Source organism: Poeciliopsis prolifica, unplaced genomic scaffold, assembly GCF_027474105.1.
Source record: "Poeciliopsis prolifica strain line A6 unplaced genomic scaffold, Auburn_PproV2 SCAFFOLD001, whole genome shotgun sequence".
Lineage (NCBI taxonomy): Eukaryota > Metazoa > Chordata > Actinopteri > Cyprinodontiformes > Poeciliidae > Poeciliopsis > Poeciliopsis prolifica.
The window spans coordinates 16,258,662-16,282,918 of NW_026562376.1; the positions used below are offsets into that span (position 1 = coordinate 16,258,662).

Sequence of the window (24,257 nt, forward strand, 5' to 3'; positions counted from 1 at the left end):
CTCTCAAATGACAAACCTCTTCACCTCTTCTCCAAGGTAAAGCTCTCATTTCAGCCTCTTTTATCCTAACACTGGTACTTTTCAGTCATGATCCAGCTCTCATAACTGCAGCTGAGGCATGGGATGTAGATGCATCAGTGAATTCAGAGCTCAGCGCTTCACAGTCCGTCTTCACCAAATACCAGCGTAAAGCCCTTACAGCTCCAGGCAAGACCCGATCAATCTTTCCGTCTCCTGCTCCATCCAATGTACTCAAATTAGAAGAAACCTGTTTAGCTTGGTAAATACAATTATCCAGTTCTGCTGTCTCTTGAGGCTGAATGAAAGCCAATAAACCAGATTATGAATTACAAGGTTATATTTCTGAGTTGCTTTCAAGATGCAGCCTGAATAAACCCTTGATTTTGATCTTTCACTTCCTTGGATTGTGATTAAGATAAAATGGACTTTGTTTCGACAAAATAAACCATCTCAAAACAATAAGCTCTCCTTTCAAAATGGGGACATTGTGCATATTAAAACACAAGACAAAGTTAGTCTTAGACTTCTTTGGCTTTGAACAAGTTATAAAAAGAAAAAATGATCTTTATTCTGAAACTACTTGACCAGTTGCTTTGCCAGATATTCCTAATATCCTTTGACATTTAGGTACACATAACTGTAACAAAATATTTGTTTAAAATATGAAAACTATTTTATTTACAGCACAAAACAAGAGGAAAGCACTGTCTTTGTCAACTTTCATTTAAAAAAAAAACATCACCTTTGGTCTGATGGTGAGTTTAGCAGTACATAAAGTATGTGTTTTTATGCACACATGAAAGCATTTTAAATATCGCCTCAAGTTACGGCTGTGATGTTTGCATGCAATTGCTTTATGTTGTTACACTGGCCCTTATAAAACAAAACTCATTTATCATACAAGGCCTGCTTAACTTTCACTGAAATAAAGAATATTAAACCATAAATCAAAACTGCCACGCTAAAGCTTTTAGGGTATTGCTGTTATGTAAATGTATACTTTTTTAAGACCCTCTTAAGTGTTTTTCAACCCTTGAACTGCTACGGGTTTTCAAAAAGTCTTAAAGACCTCCCTGATTTCCTAAGATTTTCTTATAGTTTAAGAATGAAATAGCTCCAACTTTGCACCTTTGTTTGGGTTATTATTGATAAATTCATAAATATGTGAAATGCCCACATGCAGCCTGAGGTGGATTGGTTCACCTGACAGAGTGCACTGTCCACACAGGAAGTCATGTTTTTCTCAAGCTGGTTTCACATCAGCCCTGAATGATGTTAAACATTACGAGCTGTGTGAATTTAGACTCCTCTGTGGAAACCCAAACAACCAATGGCCTGAAAAGAAAAGAAGTTTGGGTTTCTGAAGAAAAGATTTTGCAGGTCAGGTTGAGGATGGACAGGATGACCACCAGAAAACATTTTCCAAAGCAGGCTTGGTAACAAAGTAATTATTTCACGATGATAATGCATCGGTCCTCAGTGTAGACGACATTCATAAATTTTCTCAGGAAAAAAGATCAGCTCAATAACATGGCCAGCAAATTGTTAAGGTCTAAGTACAATTCTCCATTGGTCTGTCAGTGGCTAAATAAGAATGCTGCAACTCGCTTTAAAGATTAATTTTTGCGTTATTCATTCTATCTGTCAATTTAAAGAATTTAACAGGTTTGAAAAGAGGGAGTATGTATAATGGATCTTGATTCATAACATCTTTTATTTTATTTTATTTTACAAATCCAGACACATTTTAGTAGGGCATAACTTTAGCTTTTAACAATTTTTAACTTCTACAAAATGTACTGAAGCAGTGTTTTTCACAGAATGCCACATAACTGCGACTGACTGCAAACAAAAATCATCCATTTGTGTTGGGGAAGCAACTTCTGTCGGTCAACAGGGTTTTGGAAAAACACTGTAGTGAGCGGTAAAGTAGGAGTGTCTGTTTATTGGCAACAGATGCTGTAGTAGATGCCATCTGCGGGGTGAACATCAAATGTAACTCGACAGGAAAAATCAGTGAAGTGTGTCAGAAATACAGAAGCAGCTGAGATTCGGGAACAGAGGTGAGACTGCACGTCTGAAGGGGAACAATGAGGGAAACCGGTAGGGAACAATTGCTTCATATTTAAATGTGAAGCAATTGGCTCTATTGGATGAACAGGAGATCATCTTATATCACTCAGAAGATCTTCTGTTTTGACAGGAAACACTTCATCAGGCACTCAGTTTTGTTCTGACACACAATGCCTTGCAAAACAAAACAAAAAAACAAAGAACTCCCATGAAAATCTTTGTTCACACCAAGAATTACAATTGTATGTAACAAACCAACAAAGATTAATACATATTTGTGACGTGACTAAAAAATAATGGACTGTTTCCAATTCTCTTTTTAGAAATAAATCTATGTTGCATCTGTGTTCAATCCCATCCACACCTGATATATGTTCACCTGAGAAAAGCTTAATAAATTTCACTGATCTTCGGCCTTGGCCAGTCATTTTTTTGGATGTCCAAGTCAGAATAGAACCCCGACACACTGTGTAAGACATAATCTCACCATTAGTACCTCAGAGATTTCATTAGCGAACAAACAACTTTGCTAATTATCAAGGAGCACAAATCAGAGATAAAGTTGTAGAGAAGTTAAAAGCAGGGTTACGTTATAAACCAATGTCTCAAACTTTGAACATCTAATAAAGCATCATTGACTGAAAATAGAAACAGGATGACAACAGCTAACCTACTATGGAGATTTACCTGAACTATTTAGAGAAGCAGAGAAATATTTAGAGAAGCAGAGAAGAGGCCAGTGGTAACGGGATGAGCTGTAAAGATCCAAAGCTCAGGTTGTAAAATTTATCAGTGGAGCCAGAAAAAGTCATGCAATAAGAAGGGAATTCGTTAGAAGTCATATGAAGATTTTGAAACAAGCCAATCAGGGAACAAAGCAATGTGGCAGTGTGCAATGTGCATCTGCTGATTGAACGCCTGTTTATGTGGCTATAAAATAACACACATCTTGCTTGTTTTGTCTGAATGTTTATGACATTTGATCATTTCTAATGTCTGTCTGTCTCTGTTGCTTCCTCTGCCTGTTTCTGTTTTTAACTCCTGCGAAGCACTTTGTGTTACGCTTGCCTGAAGAAAAAACAGTTCACTCCGTTTCCCAGTGGAAGAGAAAAACCCACCAGCACCAAGACAGTCCATAACGAGTAGACTCTGAGTTGAACACACCACTGTAGAAGCAAACTAAGTTACTCGGGCACACAAGGTGATATCTGTTAGACTAGAACAAACCGATGAACCGACAGTCACTTCACTGAGCTCTGCTGGTCGGAGACAACTGAGTGAAAAGTAGAAACTGAGGGAAACAGCCGCACAGGACTGCTTCTGCAGGGGGCATGTAGGATAGGGGGCCGGGGTGGTTTTAGGGAGGTTAACTTTGGTGTCATGGCAACAGCAGGTCATAAAGCCTCAAGGGAGGCAAACAGAGGTATGCTGTAACCAGGGGCAACTGAGATGTTACTGAGGTTGCTGGATTCCTGCTAAGAGAACCGGGTTTGGTGCCTTATTACAGAACATGTCTGGATTCCACCCGTCATGACTCTGTTGGTGAAACGCAACTAGAAAAACTGACAAAACGTCTGGTTATGAAATGTATGTCTGAATGCAATGCTTTACCTTAGCAACAAATTCAGAGAAGTCCAACAGTTGAAAGAAAAGTGATCGATAAACATAGACTAAATAACTAAGAGACCTTTAAAGCAAGTTATTATGCAGATGACACATTAATTCAGACACACCCAGCAAGGCCACTGTGTTAATTATGCGGCACATAAATGTCATGCCTTAAGTGCCCCTGTTGCTTTAAAGCTCACAGCAGAAGACCCCCACTCTTCCAATGGAGCACACAGAGAGCGTGCACAGACAAACCAGACTGCATAGCACAGATTCAGAGTGGCGGCTCCCAGCCACTGCCGCCACTCATTAAACACAGAAGCAGGTTGAGCATTAGCAGCTGCCAAATGGTTCCTTCCCAATGTAAAGTAGAGCTCAAAAAGGAGCTCTACTTCATACTTTGTTCAAAATGAGAGTCAACTCTGCCTGTTGTCTCGTGGAGCTGTGCTTGCACAAGTGAAAGTCTGCTACCTTCTAAAAGTTTCCAAACCAACATGCTCCCAATGAAAACTACCACCACCAGTTATCAAATCATGAATTAACCGACTGACCTCAAATTTTGGAAAGCTGATTTCTATTTCACAGTAAGCAACCAGGATTACTGGTGCTTACTGTCTACTGCTGCCAGACTAGAATCATGGAAATTCTTAAATATAACCTATTTGACAGCTGAAAGATTTGAAAAATTAGCAAAGAAAAAACAATCGGAAAGAGTTTGAGAACAAATCAAACAATCATTCCCTCAAAAGTCTGGAAAGGGTCACAGAGACATTTATAATGCTTTGGGATTTTAAAAACTAGTAACTGTCCACAAATATAGAATTGTGATCCCCAAGAAAACATCATTTCAGACAAAAAAAAAATCCAATATTGTGGGTTATAATCCAAGGTTGCTTTGCTTCTTCAGGATGGAAACATGAATTCACCCTTCCAGTAGAAAATCCTGAAGGAACGTGGATGTGGAGAACACCAGCAAGTCCACCTCTAAGAGCTATTCAATGTCTCATATTCATTCAAAGGCCAGTAAAAAGAAACTTCCATAGCTTCTCTTTTGACCAATGATTCAATGACCTGAGCGGTGGAGATGCAGTGTATTCCACAGTCTTGATGTGGCCACAGCAAATGCCTCTACTTTTTCACTATGATCTTGGAACATCGAGGAGAAACTGGCTCGTTGGAAGGTGTGTGGGTGCTGAGGAAATCATAGGAGAGGTTAGTTCAGTCGTCGAGGGATGCTTCTGAACCATTTGCAAAAACTTCAAGGATGATTCATTTAGCCATATATAAAGAATGAGAATATCATATAAGCATGACTAACCTTCTCAAGAGCCTTAAATGAGAGTTAAAGCTCTGGCTCAGCAATTAGTCATAGTTGGAAAAGGCTTGACTTCATGACAGCACTTCTGTTTATCCGACTGAAGAACTATCCAAATAACCTCCCAATTTCATCACTGCAGAATAGAAAAATATCTGCACAATTTTTTTAATAGTACTTGATTTGTTACACATCTATTAGTTAGCAAATTTCACTGTTTGTCAAACTTTTTAGATATTAAAATCCAAGTAAGAATGTCATTAATTTAGTAGAAAATAAGTTCCTGGTTTGCTGTTATCTGCTGTGGTTCGTATGGAGAGTTCAAGAACTCCACAACTCTCTTGATTAGGTTCTGATTAAACAAAAATCAATGTGATCATCAGTACACTAAATGTGTCCATATTTATAAAGACATTAATGCAAAGATATTAAACACCGCTAGAGGCAGAAAAACTACCACAACTTATGCTTCTAGCACAGTTGGAGAACTATGGATTTACAAAAGAACTCAATTAAATTATTAGACGGCATTTGACTTTTGAGTGTAATATTCTTTACCATGCCAAGAATGGACCAACTCTCACAAAGGGTACCTAAACGAAGAAACAAACTGGTAGGCCTTATGGTTGTCCTGCCATTTGGATGTTAACTAAACAGATCTCTGAGCAGTTAAGGGACTGTAAACTATCTGGGTCCATTTTCCATCTTGAACTAACACCGTCATTCTGTCGAGTCATGATTCAGCCCCACCAGTGGACAAAAAACGTTTATAAGTCCAGCTAGATAAAAAAAAGATAGAAAAACAACAAAAACCTATTTATGGCTAGGAATTGATTGCCCATTTTTTGTTTAATAAATACAAAACTTTATAATACTTCCCAGTCTGTGCTTCCCTAATCAGCTAACCCTCGGGTACACATAAACACCCACATAATAAACAGCAGCCTGCAGAATAACTCGGTGTAATCTGTTCGGGGCACAACACCGCCCTGATCTCATCACTGCTTGTTTGTTCAGTTTCTCAAGAGGGTTTCAAGAGAGCATGTGTGCGCCAGGGGGCGAGGTGGTTGAAAAGGTCACATCAGAGAAATCGATGATTGCCTCTCATATTTTCAGCAATAAAGCAAAGAATCTGATTGGACTGATTAAAGTGCTTTGTTCATGATTACTTGTTTATATTCAATTTCTTTGAGATTTTAGTTTTTATCTTTTTTTTCCCCTCTGGCCCAAAATTTGTTCAGCAGCAGTCTCTAGTTCAAGTATTTGAAAAATGTTTTATATAAATGAGGGAAAGTTTAAAAGAAAGTGGTAAAAGGCAGTTTTTATGAGGGCAAGAAGAAGTAGATTTTCAGATTCAGACAGTTTAAGTTTGTTTAAAATAAAAGGGTTACTGTAGGCGAGCTGTTTTCTTATTTTTCTGTCATAGTGATTGAGAAAAGCTTTAACAGACTTTCAGGTATAGAAAGTTGAGAAAAGATGAGAGAACCGACAAGTCCAAATGGACTGCATTCCCACAGGCAGCTCAGATATATTTCTTGACAAATATCAATACCAACCTTTTACAACTCCCAAGTAAAAAGTTGGCACATTTCAACTTCTTGTGTAGCAGGGCAAACAGGCGTTCTTCCTAGTTTTTTTTTTTTTTTTTTTTGCAGCTCCCTGCAAACCCAAAGAAACGGTTGAAACAAAGCAAGCTAGAATTCACCAACTTTTTCTTTTTATGGTACGTCTGATCCCTGCACAGTGAAGGGCAGAAAACACCAGGTGAGGAAAAATGTCTTCAAAGAGTGTCTTAACGTTCGGCCTTTGATCCAAATCCAGAAGACCAGGACAGCAATCTTTCTCTATTTGCCTGCTGTCACGGTCTCTTACACAACCTGTTCATAAACCTTTTCCCTCCCTCAGCATGCACATCACATCTGTCCTGCACCACATTTAAAACTTTTTAGATCAAATAAAGTTAAGATGTTGACCTTTTAATCATAGCTTATATTTATGTTAGGTCAGCCTGACTTTTCTCCACATAATGTTCATATATTCACAAGTGGAGTTCCTACAAGGTCAATGACACCCTCCATATCTGATACCCATTCTCAGCTTCTTTTTCATGTTTTAATGACAATTATCACAATGACCTCAACCTGAAAGGCTGTTTCTTTAAATAATAACGAAGTAGCAGAGCTAACATTGTGGAAGTATCTTTGTTTTATCAGCACAAGCATAAAATTATGGAATAGGTGGCACCAGAAATACTCTACGATATTGAATGCAATCAACTCTCTTAATACCGCAGTAGCACCAGAGCTGTTTTTTTCTAGAGCAAATTATTTAGACTTTCTTCCTTGTGACTCTGACAAGAGCTTTTTCAGTGCAGCTCATCTATCTCCTTGCCTCTCTGGGACTTGTTAGCGGCATTGTACTGTGATTAAAGACTGCAGGTAATTAGATACACATGACACCAATCTGACTTAAGACCAGCAGAAATGCCAGCAGACAGAGCTAATGTTCCAGTAAGTGAATAGTCACAGTAAAATTCTTCAAACTGAAGTTGAACTCGCATCACATTATGCAGATATCTCATTTTGACAACCACTCCAGTCACTTCAACTGCCCGTTTCATAGTAATTAAGAGACTTAAGCATGAAAACACATAATACTTTTATATACCATATCACTGTGGAACATCAGAAGAAGAAAAAAATCAGTCACGTTTACTTTGAAATTGTCAAAAGCGACAGAGATGGTTGCAATGCACAAAGCGATCACACAAAAAGGCTGGAAAGTAATTTATATTCATCTCCTTGACAACTACTTGTGTGTGGAGACTTCACTGCATCCCTCACAAACCTCTCCTGGCCATCTTGCTTTTAGCAAATGATTAGCTTTCCTTATAGCTCCAGACAGCAATCTTTACTCTTTGGCTCATGTCTATCAATATTAACATTTAATGCAACAGTAACATAACATTGTCATAAAAAGGAAAAAGACAAAAAAAAAAACGTGTACAAGTTGCACCTAATTCCGTAAACCAAGGGACTAGAAAAACTATGAAAAAAGCCTGACAACCTTGCTGTGGCAAACTAGAAGAATAAAAACAATTTTATCACATATCTCCAAACTGAAAGTCTGTCTTAAAATGAAAGATGTACAGCAGTCAGGAATTTGCTTATCCTCGGGTGCCTGTCAAAGTATTCCCAAACATTCAGAACTCAAAACTCAGTCAGCACTTTTCCAGAGCCATTAGTCCAAAATGCAAGGTTTATGACAAGCAGATGAACTGCCAAACTAAGGGACCAGCTGGCTGATACCAAGTGCATCTGTTAGGGAAGCAAGCTTGTTAATTATTTCCTGGTAGCTACAATCATGGATCATTTTGAAAAATTTATGTTTTGGCATTTTAGAAGAAAAACATTTTTGACAAGATAATTAGTGACAACATATGTCTACCAAATTTTTAACAACTTCTGGTAAATATCTAGAGCTCTTATCCATCCAGCCTTGTTATGTTGAATAAACCAAACATTTGAAACCCGTCAGCAGTCTGCCCCGGCTTCACCCTTACACCACCGGTCACTGTTCACTCAAACCTTTGCTTCCTTCCACTTGGTGTATTTCAAGTCTTGCCTCTTCAAATTCTGCAGAGACTGTTGCATCACTGCAGCTTCTGTTGCTTGAGTCTCTTCACCTCTGCGACTATTTTCGTCTGTTTGAAGGTTATCATTGTGCCTGCAGTCACACCCACATTCTGTTGGGTGCTGCATCCATTGTGGCTACTTTATAAGTCGTATGGTTAGAAATCTTTTTATGAAATAACAGTTCTTGGTAGCGTTCCTTTAAACCACAGAAGAATAAAAACTTCCAACGTTACTAAGAAGGTTACTGATGATTGTACGTTATGTTTACTGTCATTCAAACTAAATCAAACATATCAATTTTAAGCCTTTTCTGACAAAGAGGGAGACTTGTAGCAGTAAACATCTCAGAAAAGAAATTAAGTTTCTTTATTTTCTTGTGTTCTCCTCATCATCATCATTTAGAGAAAACAAGAGTGTAAAGTCACTCTATAGTAACATTTGTTTTAGGACTGAAGCTTCACTCGAGATTAAGTAAATGCTCATTTGTTTTTAAATGAAGTGATCATCTTCCAAATTTATAAGAAACAAAGAGGAGGTATTTGCATTTCTACAGAAATGCAGCCAAATGCAAATGTTTCCATTTCACAAACAAGCCAAGTTATCAGCTCAAGAGGTGATTCCTACTTTAGGAAGCTTTTATACAAACAAATTAAAAGAACACCAACAAAAACAAAATTGTTTAGAAAGGAAAAAAAAAAATCTAGAGTTAAAAATGTGTGGAAACACTGAACACCTCCTGCTCCCCTGCTTCCCCCGGTTATGACTTGCTGGGTTGATTTTCCGTTTCAATATGGCCGCTCCTGGCATTAACAATAAGATGTGGTGGAGTATGTTTGTTTTTAAGACATGCATGCAAGAATGTGTCTAAGTTCATTGTTAGCTCCTATGAACTGTACAAATGAAAATTGGATTTTATCTATGAAACTAGAGCTTAAAAAGAGGTACTGAGAACAAGGTCCATGAGCGATGTCATGTTGAAATCGTCAATGTTGACTGGAATGCTATTTCAGGTGTGACGTCAAACCCAACTCAGAGTTCTGATTTCCGAGGTAACTTGAATGCAGCATAACTCAGCACGTCATACAAAACCCACAGAATGAGTACTGATGACTAACTTGCATCCATACACGCATTTGAACCGCCCCAGAGTTGACTTCAACCAAATCGAGACCTTGGTTTTTAAGTGGACCAGAGTTCGCCTGTGCATTCAAACCTCCCCGAACAAATAACAGACTTTCTAGACAAACAAATTGGGGTTATTTTAAAGCGGTCCAACAGGGCTGGTGTGAATGCAGCTTGAGACTGTTTCAGCGAGATACAATGAACCAGACCATGAAGAAATTCAAATCTGTGAAGCACAAATCATCCAAAAATGAAAACCAAAGGAAGATGGTAAGTTTCATTCATGTAACTGCGAGGCGACGCAGAGCCAGAGCAGCTGCAGGTTTGCTTTATGGTGTCATGCTGTAATTCTGTGTCGACAAGCAGGAGCAAACAGGCATCCCTCAAGTCAGCTGGCCTTCTGTCTTTATGTCACACACTGAGGTGATAATTAGCAGATGGATGAAATACACAAATGAGAGGATAGCAGCTTAAAAAAATATTAAATGTGCATAAATAATGATATCAGGTTTGCCGCTGAACTGGACCAGATAGGAATGATACATCTTCACAGGTGTTTTTATTGATTGTCTTGTCAGACTGCTTTCAGCTGACACAGACAACAGGAAGTTGGTTTTATTATTATCATACAGTTTGGAGAAATAATTTTAGAGCACTTCTTTTACACTCTTAAAGGACTTTTTTCCTTTTTTTTTTTTTTTACAGCAGTTGGACTTCCAGAAGAGGAAATGAACTAGAAGCAATAAAAATCATTTTATGGTATTAAATTAGGCAAAAGTTTCCCCATCAACAACTTTTAGACAGATTTAGTGTCTAAATGCTTAACTTGGGTAAACATTTCTACTTAAAGACAGAAAAAAGAACATTTTAGGAAATATTTTTTTTCTAAATATGAAGCAGACGCCACAACACATTTGACATTTAATCTGTCATTTCTTGCAATTAAATATTTTACCATGCCCCTTTTTTTAACATTTAGATAAGTATTTTGATGTGCTCATTTGCATTTTAATTTCCAGATTTTCCAAAGAAGTTAACTGAATTGACATTTAGGCAGACGTTGAACACAAACCAAAACCTCAAGGATGAACTTTATCCATCTTTCATTTTCCCCTTAGTGGAATCCCTTAATATCAAAGTCTTGATGGATAAATAGTGTTTAGTGTGTCCTTGAAACATTCAGACATCTAATCAGTCACAATGATGTGTGCATCGCAAGACTCCCTGCAAATGAAATGATAAAATATTTTAAAAAACAATCTCATAAAGAAATAAAACACTGTTACATACTGCAATAAACTAAAACAGGCTAGTACTTCAGCTTAAAAAAGCATCAACTAACATAAAATTTCATTCTAGAGTCACAAAGTTGTAATTAAGTAATTTACAAAACGTAAAAAATAAAAGAAAAGTAGAATGTATAACCTAATGTGAAGATGATGTCAGCGATTACAGAAAACGTGTTGTTGTTGCAGCTGCTGCCACTTGTTCGTACTGTGAACTACAATGCTGTAAAATGATGCAACTATTTCAAAGACTGAGTGGTTACATAAAAACTCCACCAGCTGCATAAAAATGTGTGCCAGACGAACGCTGCAGACGTACAAGACAGTGCATAAGTCTGCAACCAAGCAACATTGAGCACTTAAACCATAACGGCATATCATATTTGCTGGTTGTATTTCTGATCAACATGAATATGCACACACACGCCTCGGTTTGCAGTTTCAGCAGCCTAGAGATACGCAGAGTAAATGTGAAGCCAGACTTTGATCAAGTGCACCTGAATCCTCACCCCGACATATGATACTGGCTCTTACTCCCTCGCTCATCTTTATCTCTGCTCCTCTTCTCTTACTAACCTCACCATCTTACCCCTACAACTCTCTCTTTTTTGAACAAACTCTCCTCTCCCTGTTAGCGTCTTCCTTCCCTCACTCTCTCATTAAAACAGTTCCCCGGTCCTCACCCAGGAGAGAAGAGCACAAGGGTAAAAATAGCTCTTCCTCAGCTCAAGTTCACTGATCCCCCCCTCCAGCCTGCATACTATGCGTCAAATAACAGCTTTTCCCCATAATAACCATCATCGCATCTCACCAAGGCTCTTCTGCTATCTGATGCTACAGAAATTCCTCCCTAACACACATTTTCATCTGCCTTTTTAAAGACATTTTTTTCACCTGGAACTGAGTTGCTGAAACACCCCAAGAGGCTGTTGTCAAAAAGTCTCACACAACCCGACAGCTTGTTTGTGAGAGCTCCTTATGCAAGAGGCCGGCTCTCAGAAAATGTGATCAGCGGGATTGAAAATGTGTCCTGACTAACGTTCTGTATCAGAGAAGTTGGTAATTAGGTGCAGGCATTTAAAATGTTGTCAGTTGGAGATGCAGAAGCACAATCACATCAAACCCCCGGCGAGATGGGAGCGCCATCCACAGCAAGGATGACAAAAGGTTGGGGGAATAATTTTTGTTTGCTGAACTTCAGCAGCGTGCTTCCACAAAGACAGATAACTACAACCAATTATACCCTCATGGTTGGACACAGATATGTTATTTAGAGATAAATCTTGGGGATCTATGCAGCAAAAAGAAAGAATTCCGTCCACACTTGCAAAAACAAACACGTATTTAAAGAATAAGTGACCATCTGCTTGCAATAAAATGCTTTTTATGGAGTTTAGTGAATAGAAGAACAAGAAAGAAGAGATTGAAAAAAGGGATAAAAGCAGGATGGGCAGGAAAAGAAAAGACACTATCACATGCCAAAGGATATGAACAAGCTGCTTGCTGGCAAAACTGTACAAAAACACTCTCTGAAAACCCTCCAGAGTCCCAGGATGCAAAGATAAATGAAGGGATGATGCTGCAGCAGCTCCCCCAGCAGACAGTTTTCACTGACCAAAACTCACATGACAGAACTGAAGCAAAACCCATTTCCCTCACGCTTTGCTTTGTCAAAAAAAAAGCCAGGCATTCTGTCAGTTTTTATAAGCTATTCTTTATTGACAATCTCAGAAATATGGTTTTCTTTTAAGCTTAGATGCTTTTTTTAAAATCAGTTTGCATCCTGTTTCTCAAATAGTATGTGAAATAAACGGAGGAGAAAACAAAAGTGTAAAAACCAGTCTTAAAGAGAATAGAAAATAATCCACCAATCATCTGAAAGATGCATCAACCTTTACTTGGTAAGCAAGTTTTTTGTTAAACTCCAGTAGGTGACCTTTTTTAAAAGATGTTTTTGATATACTTATTGAAACTCTCACTATGTCCTTTCAGTATAATTTGAAACAATTTGTGAAAAATTGTGATCTTCTCTGTGGACTGTCACACACTAACTGTTACTCTCTACTGCAGTTTAGTTACTTCCCCTGCTGTGAATGTGATTGCTTGTAAGCATGGCCAATACTGAAAGCAAGTAAATAAAACTGCATAAAAAACTGCAATAAGTCTTAGTCTTGACGATAAGATAGCCATTGATCTTCTAATCATTTAAACCACTTCTTAATAAAATATTTTAGAAATGTTTGCATTTATAAAATATAATTTGAGTTTTCATTCAATTTTGTTGCTTGGGGACATTTCTAAAATATGTGAAAAACAAAATTCAAATACATTTGGAATTGCATTTCTTAACTTTAAATAGAAAACCATCACAATCCAACATTGGCAAGTGTATGTTTTTTGTTTTTTTTTAAGCTGACAAAAATAAATTACTAGTTTACAATTTTACTTACCATCTTTGTCGGCTCTTCTGAATATCTGTAGACAGAAGATAAGAGAGGAAAATTGGTGTAAGAGAAAACTCTGGTTAATATTGTAAACACATCAATTTTAAACCATTTTTTGCAGTGAATACTCAAAAAAAAATGCAAAACAGCAAATACACAATTCACATCCCTCTGATCCCCTGGGTAATAATTTAACTTTCCTTGGAAGTAATGTATTTCTTTAAATTAACTGTGTTAATTGTTGATCAGCATTTTGCAACCAAAACAGCAGCAAAATGCTACTGCAGTAGCATCTGATATCCTAGAGAACTTTATTCTCCTGACATTAGTGTCATTCAGTTCAACATGACTTCAGGGGTCTATTGAAGTTAATGTCTCAACTCCACTCAACTTACTAATCAGATGCTAATCAGTAAGTAAAATACAGGCAACTGTTGTTAGGTTGAAAGCCACCCAAGAGGAAATCCTTTTTATTGCAATGTTAAAGGAAAACTTGAAATCTACTGAGTGGAAATCAAGCCAATAAGAAGACAGGTTGTCAATCAACCAATTAGTGTTTATTTTGTTTGTTTTGTTTTATTTGACTCTAACAGAAGGCCTGAAAGGAAACAGCTGTTTATTAGCATATGAGAAACTCTTAAGACTTGAAGTTCGTGAGCATGAAACACTCAACAAACAAATTCACTGACCCACAGCTGACTGATTATGTACTGTGTGCGGGTGTTGCACCACATTAAGCTAATTTATAGCTTCAGCCAAAGATTTCTCCCACTGTGTTGCCTGGTGCTCTACTACTGAGCCATGTGGTTTAAATGTTGGAATATAAAAATGTATTGTTAGTGCAGAATATTTGATGATTCAAGCTACATTCCCAAATTATTGGGATTTAGTGGTAGATTAGGATAAAATTTCACATATTAAAATGTTTTGATCTTTGTCAAATGAATAAAAGACACTGTTCCTTATAAATTTAAGTTTATATATACTTTGAGTCAGATCCATGGATGAGTGGTCCTCCTTAGACCATTCATCCATGCAGGATGAATGGTCTAAGGAGGGGTATTACCTGAATAGTCCATCAGGGCAACACAAAGACAAGTCACCAATACACACACTCAGGACTCGTATCTTCCTCAAGTAAATTAAATACTCTCACCACTCTCATGACAGACTTTACAAAACACTAGAAAACTATTTTCTGAACCAAAACATCAACAACTAGAGTTTATATTTTGTGCCATTATTACAGAGGAGCTAATTATGACACTTTGGCATTGCACGATTAGTATTTCTAAAATTAAGAGGCAGCTTCTTGCCACTGAGCAGAGCCACACTCCAAACGACAAGCTGTTCTGCATTGTTCTGCTGCCTGGCTGCACCCAGCTCCACAGAAAGCAGTCATATCTGGAGCTGTTTACAGGCAGAGAGGCTTTGGATAGAGTGAGAAAAGTGTTGTAGTGAGGAGGTGGCATGTGTTTGTGAAAAGTTACAACAGAAACACAGGAAAAACTGCAGAAAAAGACAGAACAAATGAAGAAATTGGAGACAGCAGCAGAAGGAAAGCAGAAGGGAAAGTGATGCATCTTCTAACCTTATTAATAACGAATGCTTCTGATGAGAGAGGGATGACTGGAAGTGAGGAGAGGGGGAAAAGATGAAAGGAATTTGAGAAACAGTAAGAAAGGTACAAAGGGTTAAGAAGAAAATTAAGGATAAATGCAGCAGGAAACAGCAACCAGAGAAGCAGGTTTAATGAGGAGAAATGCTGCATGAAGCTGTGAGCAAACAGACCCACCAGGAAACCACTTTAGTGTCTTTACCGTGATAATAATGTTGGGGGTCAATAGTATAGGAAAATGGCAGAACAATTAGCATTTTGGAAATAAAGGTAATGCAGAAAACTGGAGAATAAATGTCAGAATGACTTCAAACTGACTGTCAGCAGCTGCCATGCTCAGATCAATGAAATTAAACTAAATATTGAATAAATACATTATTAAAAATTGGAAATAAAGCTGCGGTATCTGGCTTGTTCACCACAAGTAATAAATGTTAAGGAGGTAAACAGCATTGTTTGAAGAACCACGGTTATTTACTGAAGTTTATGTCATGTTCAGGTGGAAAACATGAACATTTACTTTTAAAACCCCAGAAAACCAAGGCATTTTGTGCATATGCCTCTGATGACGTCACATAAGGCAACTGATAAAAGTATTTAAAGGTTAAGAAACAAATTATTCAATGGAAGAATTTTACTTGTGCTCTGCACAACTGCAGGAAAACTGTTCTGCAGGAAAACTGTTAATTGCGAGAGCACTGCATAGCTTTCAAAAAAGTGGGCCAAAAAATATTTGCAAGCAGTTTGTGCAATGGTTCTGTCAATCTTCCAAAAGTTCCTCTTTTTCCACATCATTGATGGAGGCTTTCTTAGCAAGGTTTTTCCTTCACTGATTTTTTTTTCTTTTTCGATTTTTTCAATCTTGTAATGGAATGCTTTATTTTACTTCTTACCACATTTTATGTCATACGTTTTTAAAGGGACAAAAATACACCGACTGTTGACTTTAACCAGCTATGAACCATAAAGTTTTCCTGCGTCTTCCTTGCAGGTTTACGCTGCACATAGTTCCAGAGGATTTTTTAAAAAAAAATGGAATAAGAAAAAATTAATGAAGCTGTATTGATAAGTTCACCGGTGGTACTCCTGCGCGGAGAACATGTTCAACAACTAAAGGTTAAAACAAACATTGATGGTCGCTGCTTTGACAAAAGTGTCTGCCATTAGTTGTTTCTTCGTTGGGTTGAAGGCTAAATCATCTGAAACTGTTTGGTTATTCGGGTGACTGAGTAAAAGGATGCAGGCTGAAAACAAACTGGCACTGCCTTGAGAACATGTCGGTGCGTAAGTGCGCAGCGCGCTCTGGATGTCTTCATCCACCCACCCATCCGCCCCAACCTGCAGCTTCATACTCACATCCAGGATAACAGAGATGCCTCTCCGTGGCTCCGGGGCGAAGAACTGCTCCTGAGCCACGGCCACCTCCTCCTTGCTGGAGGCGTACTCCCGGCTGGAGATGTTCTTGTTGTCGCTCATTTTGGTGACGATCCAGCGGACGAGCCCGTCGATTCCACCGGGCTGGGCGCCGCTGTTTCCGGACTGCGCTGCCGTCGCGGACTCGCTGTCCTGACCGGCTACGGGTTTCGGCTGCTCGCGGCTTTCCTGCGCTCGAAGTTTGGCTTGTTCTTTGTTCAGCAGTTTGTGGACCCCGTCCCTACAGTAACGCGCTGCCTGCTCACACATCCTTTTGCTGCGGAGCGCTCATGCTGCGCTCTATGGGGGAGAGAGAAGCTCCCACCCCCTCTTGCCCCCCCAACCCTCACCCAACACTTCCCCTGTTACATCACCCACCCCAAAACACACCCATCCAGCTGCTATATCCCACATCTTGATCAAATCAAATGTGTGTGTGGAGAATGTATTTATTGGTGATTTAAGTTATAACAAATCACTTCATCTAACCATGAAGCTAAAGTAAACTCTTATGAGTCTCATCTCAAAAAGCAATAACTTGAACAGGCGTATTGCAACTGATTTGGGTATGATCAAAAGTATATTTCAAATTAATTTATTTAAAAAAAAAACTAAAGCGTGTTTTAAATAGATTAGTTATACATAGCCTGACACGCTGAGTTGCTGTCAATTCTTCTGATGAATTCTGCCTTACAGAATTACTGTTAAACAGTAAGTTCCTTACTAATTTTGTTGCATTTTATAAAGTTTTAATATACTGAATGTATGCATTTACTATATTGCAGTAACTTGTGTTTTATGCAGGAAAAGGTAAATGAACAGATAATTGCTCTTATGATAATAAACATTGATTACAATGGTCCCCGTGGATTCATTAAGTTTGCAAGTTGATTATATTAAATATGCTTTAGTTATTTTTATACTTATTTAGCAAGGAGTTCTAGAGATTCCATGTTTTCTGAGGGTTGTTTATTTGGTTTATACTTTTCTCAGTCATTTCTGAAGTAAATCCTTTTATCTTGTGAGGAAGCAAAAGTAATACTCTTCATTTGAAGGTCTTGTTCAAGAGCATCAACTAATGAACAATAAGGGATTGATTTATCTCTGTTTTAATGTCCAATCTTATTAATATTACTTTACCTCTGAACATCAACAACAGGAAGTTCTTCTCCCCAAAGGGAGGATCTGAGGATTTTGCTTCATCCAGGAAACAGCAGTGTCTCCTGAACTGTCACTCCAGCTTCTCATTAGAGGTTGGTGTGTAGTGCATGTCTGATGTGACACGTCTAACCTTTGGTAATGAGAGACTCCCCCAGCTCTGCCCTTTCCATTGTCTTTGCTTCAATGTGCTGCGTGTCTAACAGAACGCAGCACTGATTTGGTTGAATTAGGTCCTGCTGTTCAGCCAATGGAGTGACCAAAAAGCAGAAAAGTCAACTAAGGCACATTTGTTGAACCAATCTAGGGAGTACCAAAATTCAAATCCAGTCACTTGACATGATTGCCCCCATGTGGAAATGAGTGTGCAATAACAGGAAGAGCTTCTCTGCAACATTTATTCAGTTTTTTTGAAGAATATATTTTGAAACAAAAGTAATTAAAGCTTGTAGATATTATATTTTTGGCATCAACATTCATTTTTTAGTTTCAAAACAATCTAACATACCTACTCATAACATACCAACTCATAACATAGAGATAACCTAAGCTAAAATAAAGAAGAAAGTTAGAACTTTCTATCTGCTTGGGTGTTTTCTTTATGCTTCCCTAAGAAGACTGAGGCCGCTGGCCCTTCAGGTAAAATACCCATGAAATGGAATTTCTCCGGTCCTCTGGGTTCTGTCTGCAGACAGTCAACGTCCCAAACCATGGTCCAGGATGACCTCCAGGAGGAATTTCAAAGGACACCATAATATTCTGTGACTTTTTGGAGGCTATGCTGTCGATCTCTTTGACAGTAAAGCATGGGTTGTCAACCTAGAAGCAACAAAAATATCATTCACTTAAATAATTTTCACACTTGAATGAAAAGTAAGTTGTTGATTGAAGTCAAATATGCAAATGTAGTGAAGAACCTATCAAGAATCTAGAAAGTGGCCAGATGGCTGTCAGAACCAAAGAGCAAATTCTCATAAGAAAGTCAAGCTGAGAGCTGTGGCAATAAAACTGGTCATTTCCACAATCTGCGAACCCTTTTATCACTAACATGACCTCTGGGTGTGCAGTTGATGTAGGAGGATGGCTTTAATCATAAGTGTTGACACAGTGTGTCACAATCCTCTCTGAAAGGCTTAACCATTGTCTTTAAATACTAACATGTAATTGGACATAGAACAAGGAGCAACAAAGAAAGACAATCAGCATGTTTTCTAATGTTTCTGTAAATCAATAATAAATGGGGGTGAAATACAGAAGCAAACCATGTTTGAGCAGCAAATATTTTTCTACACTTACTTTAAATGGCCTCATTAATAGCAAAACATTAAATATTCTATCAATGTCCAAATAATCAACAAAATCAGACTTCTAGTAGCCAGGTTTCGTCCTATCAGAATCCATTCATCTATGTTTCTGGATACACAGAGATGTTGTGGACTGATGACCTGCTCAAAGTATACCAGTCATGTCTATTTTCACAAACACAAGGTAAACCCTCTTAGTCTTGCAAGCATTAAGTCATTGCACAATAAGGATGGATGGTTAGGTAAGATGGATGTTTGTGCCTGGTTTGAACAGGGCCTAAAAAAAAGCCAGGAGCTCAACGATGCCTGTTTGGTCCCGAAACAAAACTACACACAATACAAATGAATGATTAAACAGCAGAAATATGCCTTTTTTTTTACTGTGAGAGGACAAGCAGTAGAGCTATTGGATGGAGACAAAACCTCCCGGTAGATTTTGTTGATCATCAATGGGAAATTTCAGAATCTTTAGTTTTTTGTACAAGAAATAATGCAAAAAATAATCCAACTTTTGATTGTTTTCCATACACTGGATAGTGGGAACTATCTATTGTTTTAATCTTGTTAGGCTCTGCATAAATTGTACCTTGAAAGAGAAAGACGTGGTCGTCAGGAACACATTTTTGAAAGGGATGGCGATGCTGCTGCCCCCTTTGATGTTGTACGGGCCCTGAGGTCTTGGGAACTTGCAGACTCCGTGCAAAGGAAATTTGTATTCACCACCAAGATCTGAGTTCAAGGTGAGCTGTCCTCTCACCTCGCCCAGTTGATGTGGCTCAAAACGAACCTCCACCTTCACCTCTGACCCTGAAGGATAACCGGGCAAAACACTGACACTTTTGTCCACCATAAAATCAGGACGATCAGTCTGTAGAAGAGACAGAACAACAGATGGTAAATGGCCTGTACTCATGTAGCGCTAATTCTGGTCCAGAGGACTCCAGAGCGCTTGTCTCTACATTCAGTCATTCACACACTGATAGTGTGTAAGCTACGTTGAAGCCAGAGATGAGTCGGATGAGGTTTGAGTCCCCATCCCACCAGTTACAGGACGAAGTCTTACCACTGTCACCACCTGGATCAGAATCAAATAATAAAACAATGTGCTACTGATGAAAAAACACTATCAACAAAAATCAAACCCTTCCTGGCAAATATGAATTTCAAGTTTTATTTGAGGTTTGATTTGTTAATACTGATGTCACTGGCCTAATTTCTTCAAGGTATACACTGGGTATATGGAAAAAAAAGTGCTGCAGTTTGTCTGACAGAAGCCGGTACTGAAACATATGCCATTTTGCTTTGAATGATGTTCTCAATGTTAATGCATTTAACATATAGAACAAAAACTATTTCAGTGTTTGATCTGCCAATCACCAATAAGAACTAAGCAAATAAAACTAGCAAGTTTTTGATTTTTAGCCAATCTACTGGTTAATTCGTAATAAAATTGTATTTATATCTTATAATATGTTGGCATTGTTATCTTTTTAAAACATTTCTATAAAACAAGATTGAGTTATGTTTGTTACTTACCCTACAGATGTACTTGGCTGGACTTTGGGAGTAATTAGTAAAATTAATGGAAGTAGAGTCACTGCTTCCCAGTGTAGTGTGGAAGTAGACTGTCTCCTCTGGTGGTGGAGAGACAGCTTTGAGAAGCAGACTGTAGTGAAATTGGCCCAGTTCATTACTGGACAGGGTCAGACGTACGGTAGATTCGCCTACATGAAGAGGCAGATACTCGAAGTTCAGAGAACCCTGAGGAGAAGAGATGTACATATGCAGACATATTCAAGTCATGTATATTCAACAAAGATAGATTTTTTTTTTTTCATCAAAATGAAATTTGTCTTTGGTATCGACCTTGGACTGTCCTGGAACGACCTGCTGAGGTGGAGCCTTGATGTCAATACATTTACACTCTGTAGTAAAATTGGTAGCTTTGTGTAAGGGGTTCTCCACATGTACAACACCGCAGGCCACTCTGCGAACAGGCGTCTCCAGGTTGATAGTAGACAGGACTCCTGGAGAGCTGACTTTAAAATTGATGATGTAGAACAAGAACTCCCCTGTTGTTTCATTACGAAATGTCACCTGAGTAGAAAGATTAAAGTGTGGCGTGAGGGCCAGATTCATGCAGCTGTCGGACTGTTTCTTTTTCTCAACTGTGACCTAAGTGGGTCTACAGTAAGGAATGTCAGGTACGGTCAACTCTATAACGTATGTGCTGGTTATGGTCATCATGAGGAAGAGTCTAACATTCACACAGTTTTAGAGCATTGATATAGAGTATTTTACTTCTGTTGTAGCACTATATTGTTTATTTTTATCTTTTGCTTAATAACTTGTGCAAATTCTCCAGCAGTGGTACCCAAAATAAGCACTGCACACTCTAAGTTTTACTGTTTCAGCTGAAGTGCAACAAATTAAACCTTTTAGCTATTTTAGAAAATTGTGCCAATGCCATGGAAGTCTGGCTCAGCTAAACATTGACTTGCTAATGCTACAGTAAAGTACTTGTTTCATCAGGGTATTCATCTTCTTACACCTTTGAAATAGAAGGCAAATATGCAATAGTGTAATATGGATACTCACATGGCAAGAGAAACATACTCGCACAAACATAGATAAACTTGTTTGCCCAAACCTTTCCAATGTATTCTCCCTCTTTGTATGCATTAAAAGACATGTTGTAGTCCCTCTTGGCCAAAGCGGGAACCTCGATAGACTTGTTGCCTTTGAGGAACAAAGTTGGGTCTGGTTTCTCAGGTTTAATTACCTCTAGCAGCACAGCGAATCTGAAAACAGAAAAATAGTCAATATATTTGTTGAAACATGAGACTATAAGTCTCATAGGACCATGATAAATGGTTTCATGAGACCATTTATCCTGGCCTCATAACCCGAGACCATTTATTATAGCGTCATAAGAGTTGTTAAATTTTTCATCTCTAGTTAAATATTAAGAAATAAATATTACATTTTGGTATTCATTTCATTCCCAGATTTTGGATTAGACTCTCTATCAGGCCTTTTTAAATTAACTGAGCCTCATATACCTGTTGTTGGTTTATCAATCTATAATTTTATCACATGCAGACAGGGATTTCAATTACTTCCTGTTTCTGTGTGCATAGTTTTATAGACCGTATTATTTTGCTGATTGAATTCACAGAGATAGATCGGGTGCTGTAGTTTGCAGTCTGACTTAAGTAAAGTCAGAAGTCCAAGTATGATTTTCCAATTTTTCAGTATCTGTGTTCTTTAGCTATGTTTCTAATGGATCTCATTATAGAAAGAAATCAGTCAGGATAAGGTGATGAGTCTGATTTACCAAAATTGTTATTCACACATAAACTAATCTAGATGAAAAAAGTCCTATAGGTTTTTTTTATGTTAGATGAAATTGGAATTACCATAAATTATATAAACTGACTCAGTGTTTTACCTCTGCAGCCTGGTGAGCCAGTTGTTGACTGGGAGAACAACAGAACTTTGGATTTTAGCAGGCTGCTCCTGTGAGATGATGTCTTCTGCTTTTGGAGCAAACGCAAGTCCTTGCAGATTGAACAGAATTCCCTTCCCTCCAGGAAAAGAGACAAAAACTGATCCCTGTGAAAAATACAAGTCTATTGTTTGACATTTTTACCCACTATTTTCAGTCCTAAATACAAAAATGCTTCCTTTAAGAGTGATATTTTTCTCTACCAGGTGTTTGTTTCCATCAGTCGTCATGGTCAGTGGTCTGTACGTGACGTCAAATGTCTTGCTTTGGTTGGGTTCAAAGGTCATAAACTGACCAGCACTCCATTGCTCACCCTTGACTACAAGTGTGACGTTGCAGGACTCACTGGTAGGATTGGTTATGGACAGCGTCTGAGTTTGAGAGGCGCGCACTCGGCAAGAAAAATTAATCACCTGGAGACAGACGTTTTACAAAATGTATAAAATTAATCAAACCTGCCAGAATTTCTCTAAGTAGGTTTCAACCAACAACATGTCCTCTGATAGAATAATAATGCTATCTCTTCAGCTTTTGTTGGACTTAAAATGATAATTTCTATCTAAGAACATCATGTACAGGAAGGAGCGTGATACACATTTTCTTTTGTTGTGATGCAGCAAAAAACAATCAACATGCTTATGCAGCCGTTACAAAAACCTTTTGTCTGTCTACTTTATATAAATAAATGAATGTGAAAGAACATCAGCACAAGTTTTCTGACTTTTTGATTCCTCAGATGCAGAACTTTAGAGGTACTCAGTTAATTAAATCTAATTGCAAGAAGTTGTATAAATCCTTAAATATGTCAAAAGCTGCCGAGTCAACCAAAAGAGACAAAGCAATTACATTATTTGGAGCTACTCTTTTAACTATTTATACAATTAGGAAAAAGCAACTGATATGGGAACTTTTAGGAAAAATACTGAAAAAAATAAAAATGCATCAGTCTAAATGTAAGTTTTTATAGTTTTTTTACTGCCAAGATCTATCTGGAAATATATTTAAATGTGATAGATTCAACTTTGTTTTTTAAGCCTTAATAAACAGTATATTTACTTTAAGGTGCTTTACAAGGCAACTAAGTCAATTTCCTATTTAGAAACATGACGTCAAATCAGCAATCATGAGGCAAGATTGGAACCAAAGAAACCTCCTTATCCTTTAATTGATAACCAAAGTGTGTAATAATTAATGGTAATTATTTCAAAGATATGAAAAACTTATATTTGTATGTAAAGACAGAGTTCAGACTAACCTCTTTGCTAATGGAAGGTGGGACGCAGGAACCTGTGACCGTCAATTTAATAAATGGGGAACGATTGATGAGGCAGGACAGGTTCTCATATCTGATGTCATCACTGAGCTTCACAGGGGTAAAGGTCACCTCAAACGGAAAGTCCTTGCTTGGGCAGATATATCCTTTCACAGGTCTGATTGACAACTCTGGAGGGAAATCTTCGGTTTGCCAACGAAATCTGGCAGTTCAGTGAACCGAAGCAAAACAGGGGGGAGAAAATAAACCCAACCAGAGTAAGTGTTTGGGGATGTGCTGATTCCATAAAAACACAGTAGGATATGTTGCTATTCAACATTACCTGACAGTATTGTCACCAGTGTTTATCATGACAATCCTCCTGTTCGTCGGGCAGTTTTGGACCATTGCTCCAAAAGACACTTGGCTGCAGTCTAAATGGACTTCCACCCCCTGCTATTTTTAAACTATGAATTACTACCAAATATTTCTTGAACAAG

At 38.1% G+C, this 24,257-nt stretch overlaps 2 protein-coding genes across 3 annotated transcripts in view; both read right to left on the reverse strand.

Annotated features, from left to right (window-relative positions):
• Positions 1 to 16,845, reverse strand: part of necab2 (N-terminal EF-hand calcium binding protein 2) — an 87,126-nt gene extending 70,281 nt beyond the window's left edge. For both annotated transcript variants that reach the window (XM_055032173.1, XM_055032166.1), the window contains exons 1-2: positions 16,479 to 16,845; positions 13,511 to 13,535 (exon numbers count right to left, since the gene is read on the reverse strand). In XM_055032173.1, coding sequence (XP_054888148.1) covers positions 13,511 to 13,535; positions 16,479 to 16,805 — 352 coding nt within the window. In that variant the 5' untranslated portion in view covers positions 16,806 to 16,845. The remainder of the gene's footprint in view (positions 1 to 13,510; positions 13,536 to 16,478) is intronic.
• Positions 16,846 to 18,094: 1,249 nt separating this feature from the next.
• hydin (HYDIN axonemal central pair apparatus protein) overlaps positions 18,095 to 24,257 on the reverse strand; it is a 68,782-nt gene continuing 62,619 nt past the window's right edge. Inside the window, exons 82-90 of the mRNA XM_055032106.1 lie at positions 24,101 to 24,213; positions 23,761 to 23,980; positions 22,709 to 22,918; positions 22,449 to 22,612; positions 21,648 to 21,798; positions 20,864 to 21,094; positions 20,534 to 20,758; positions 19,584 to 19,865; positions 18,095 to 18,512 (exon numbers count right to left, since the gene is read on the reverse strand). Of these exons, the coding sequence (XP_054888081.1) occupies positions 18,303 to 18,512; positions 19,584 to 19,865; positions 20,534 to 20,758; positions 20,864 to 21,094; positions 21,648 to 21,798; positions 22,449 to 22,612; positions 22,709 to 22,918; positions 23,761 to 23,980; positions 24,101 to 24,213 (1,806 nt within the window). The 3' untranslated portion in view covers positions 18,095 to 18,302. The remainder of the gene's footprint in view (positions 18,513 to 19,583; positions 19,866 to 20,533; positions 20,759 to 20,863; positions 21,095 to 21,647; positions 21,799 to 22,448; positions 22,613 to 22,708; positions 22,919 to 23,760; positions 23,981 to 24,100; positions 24,214 to 24,257) is intronic.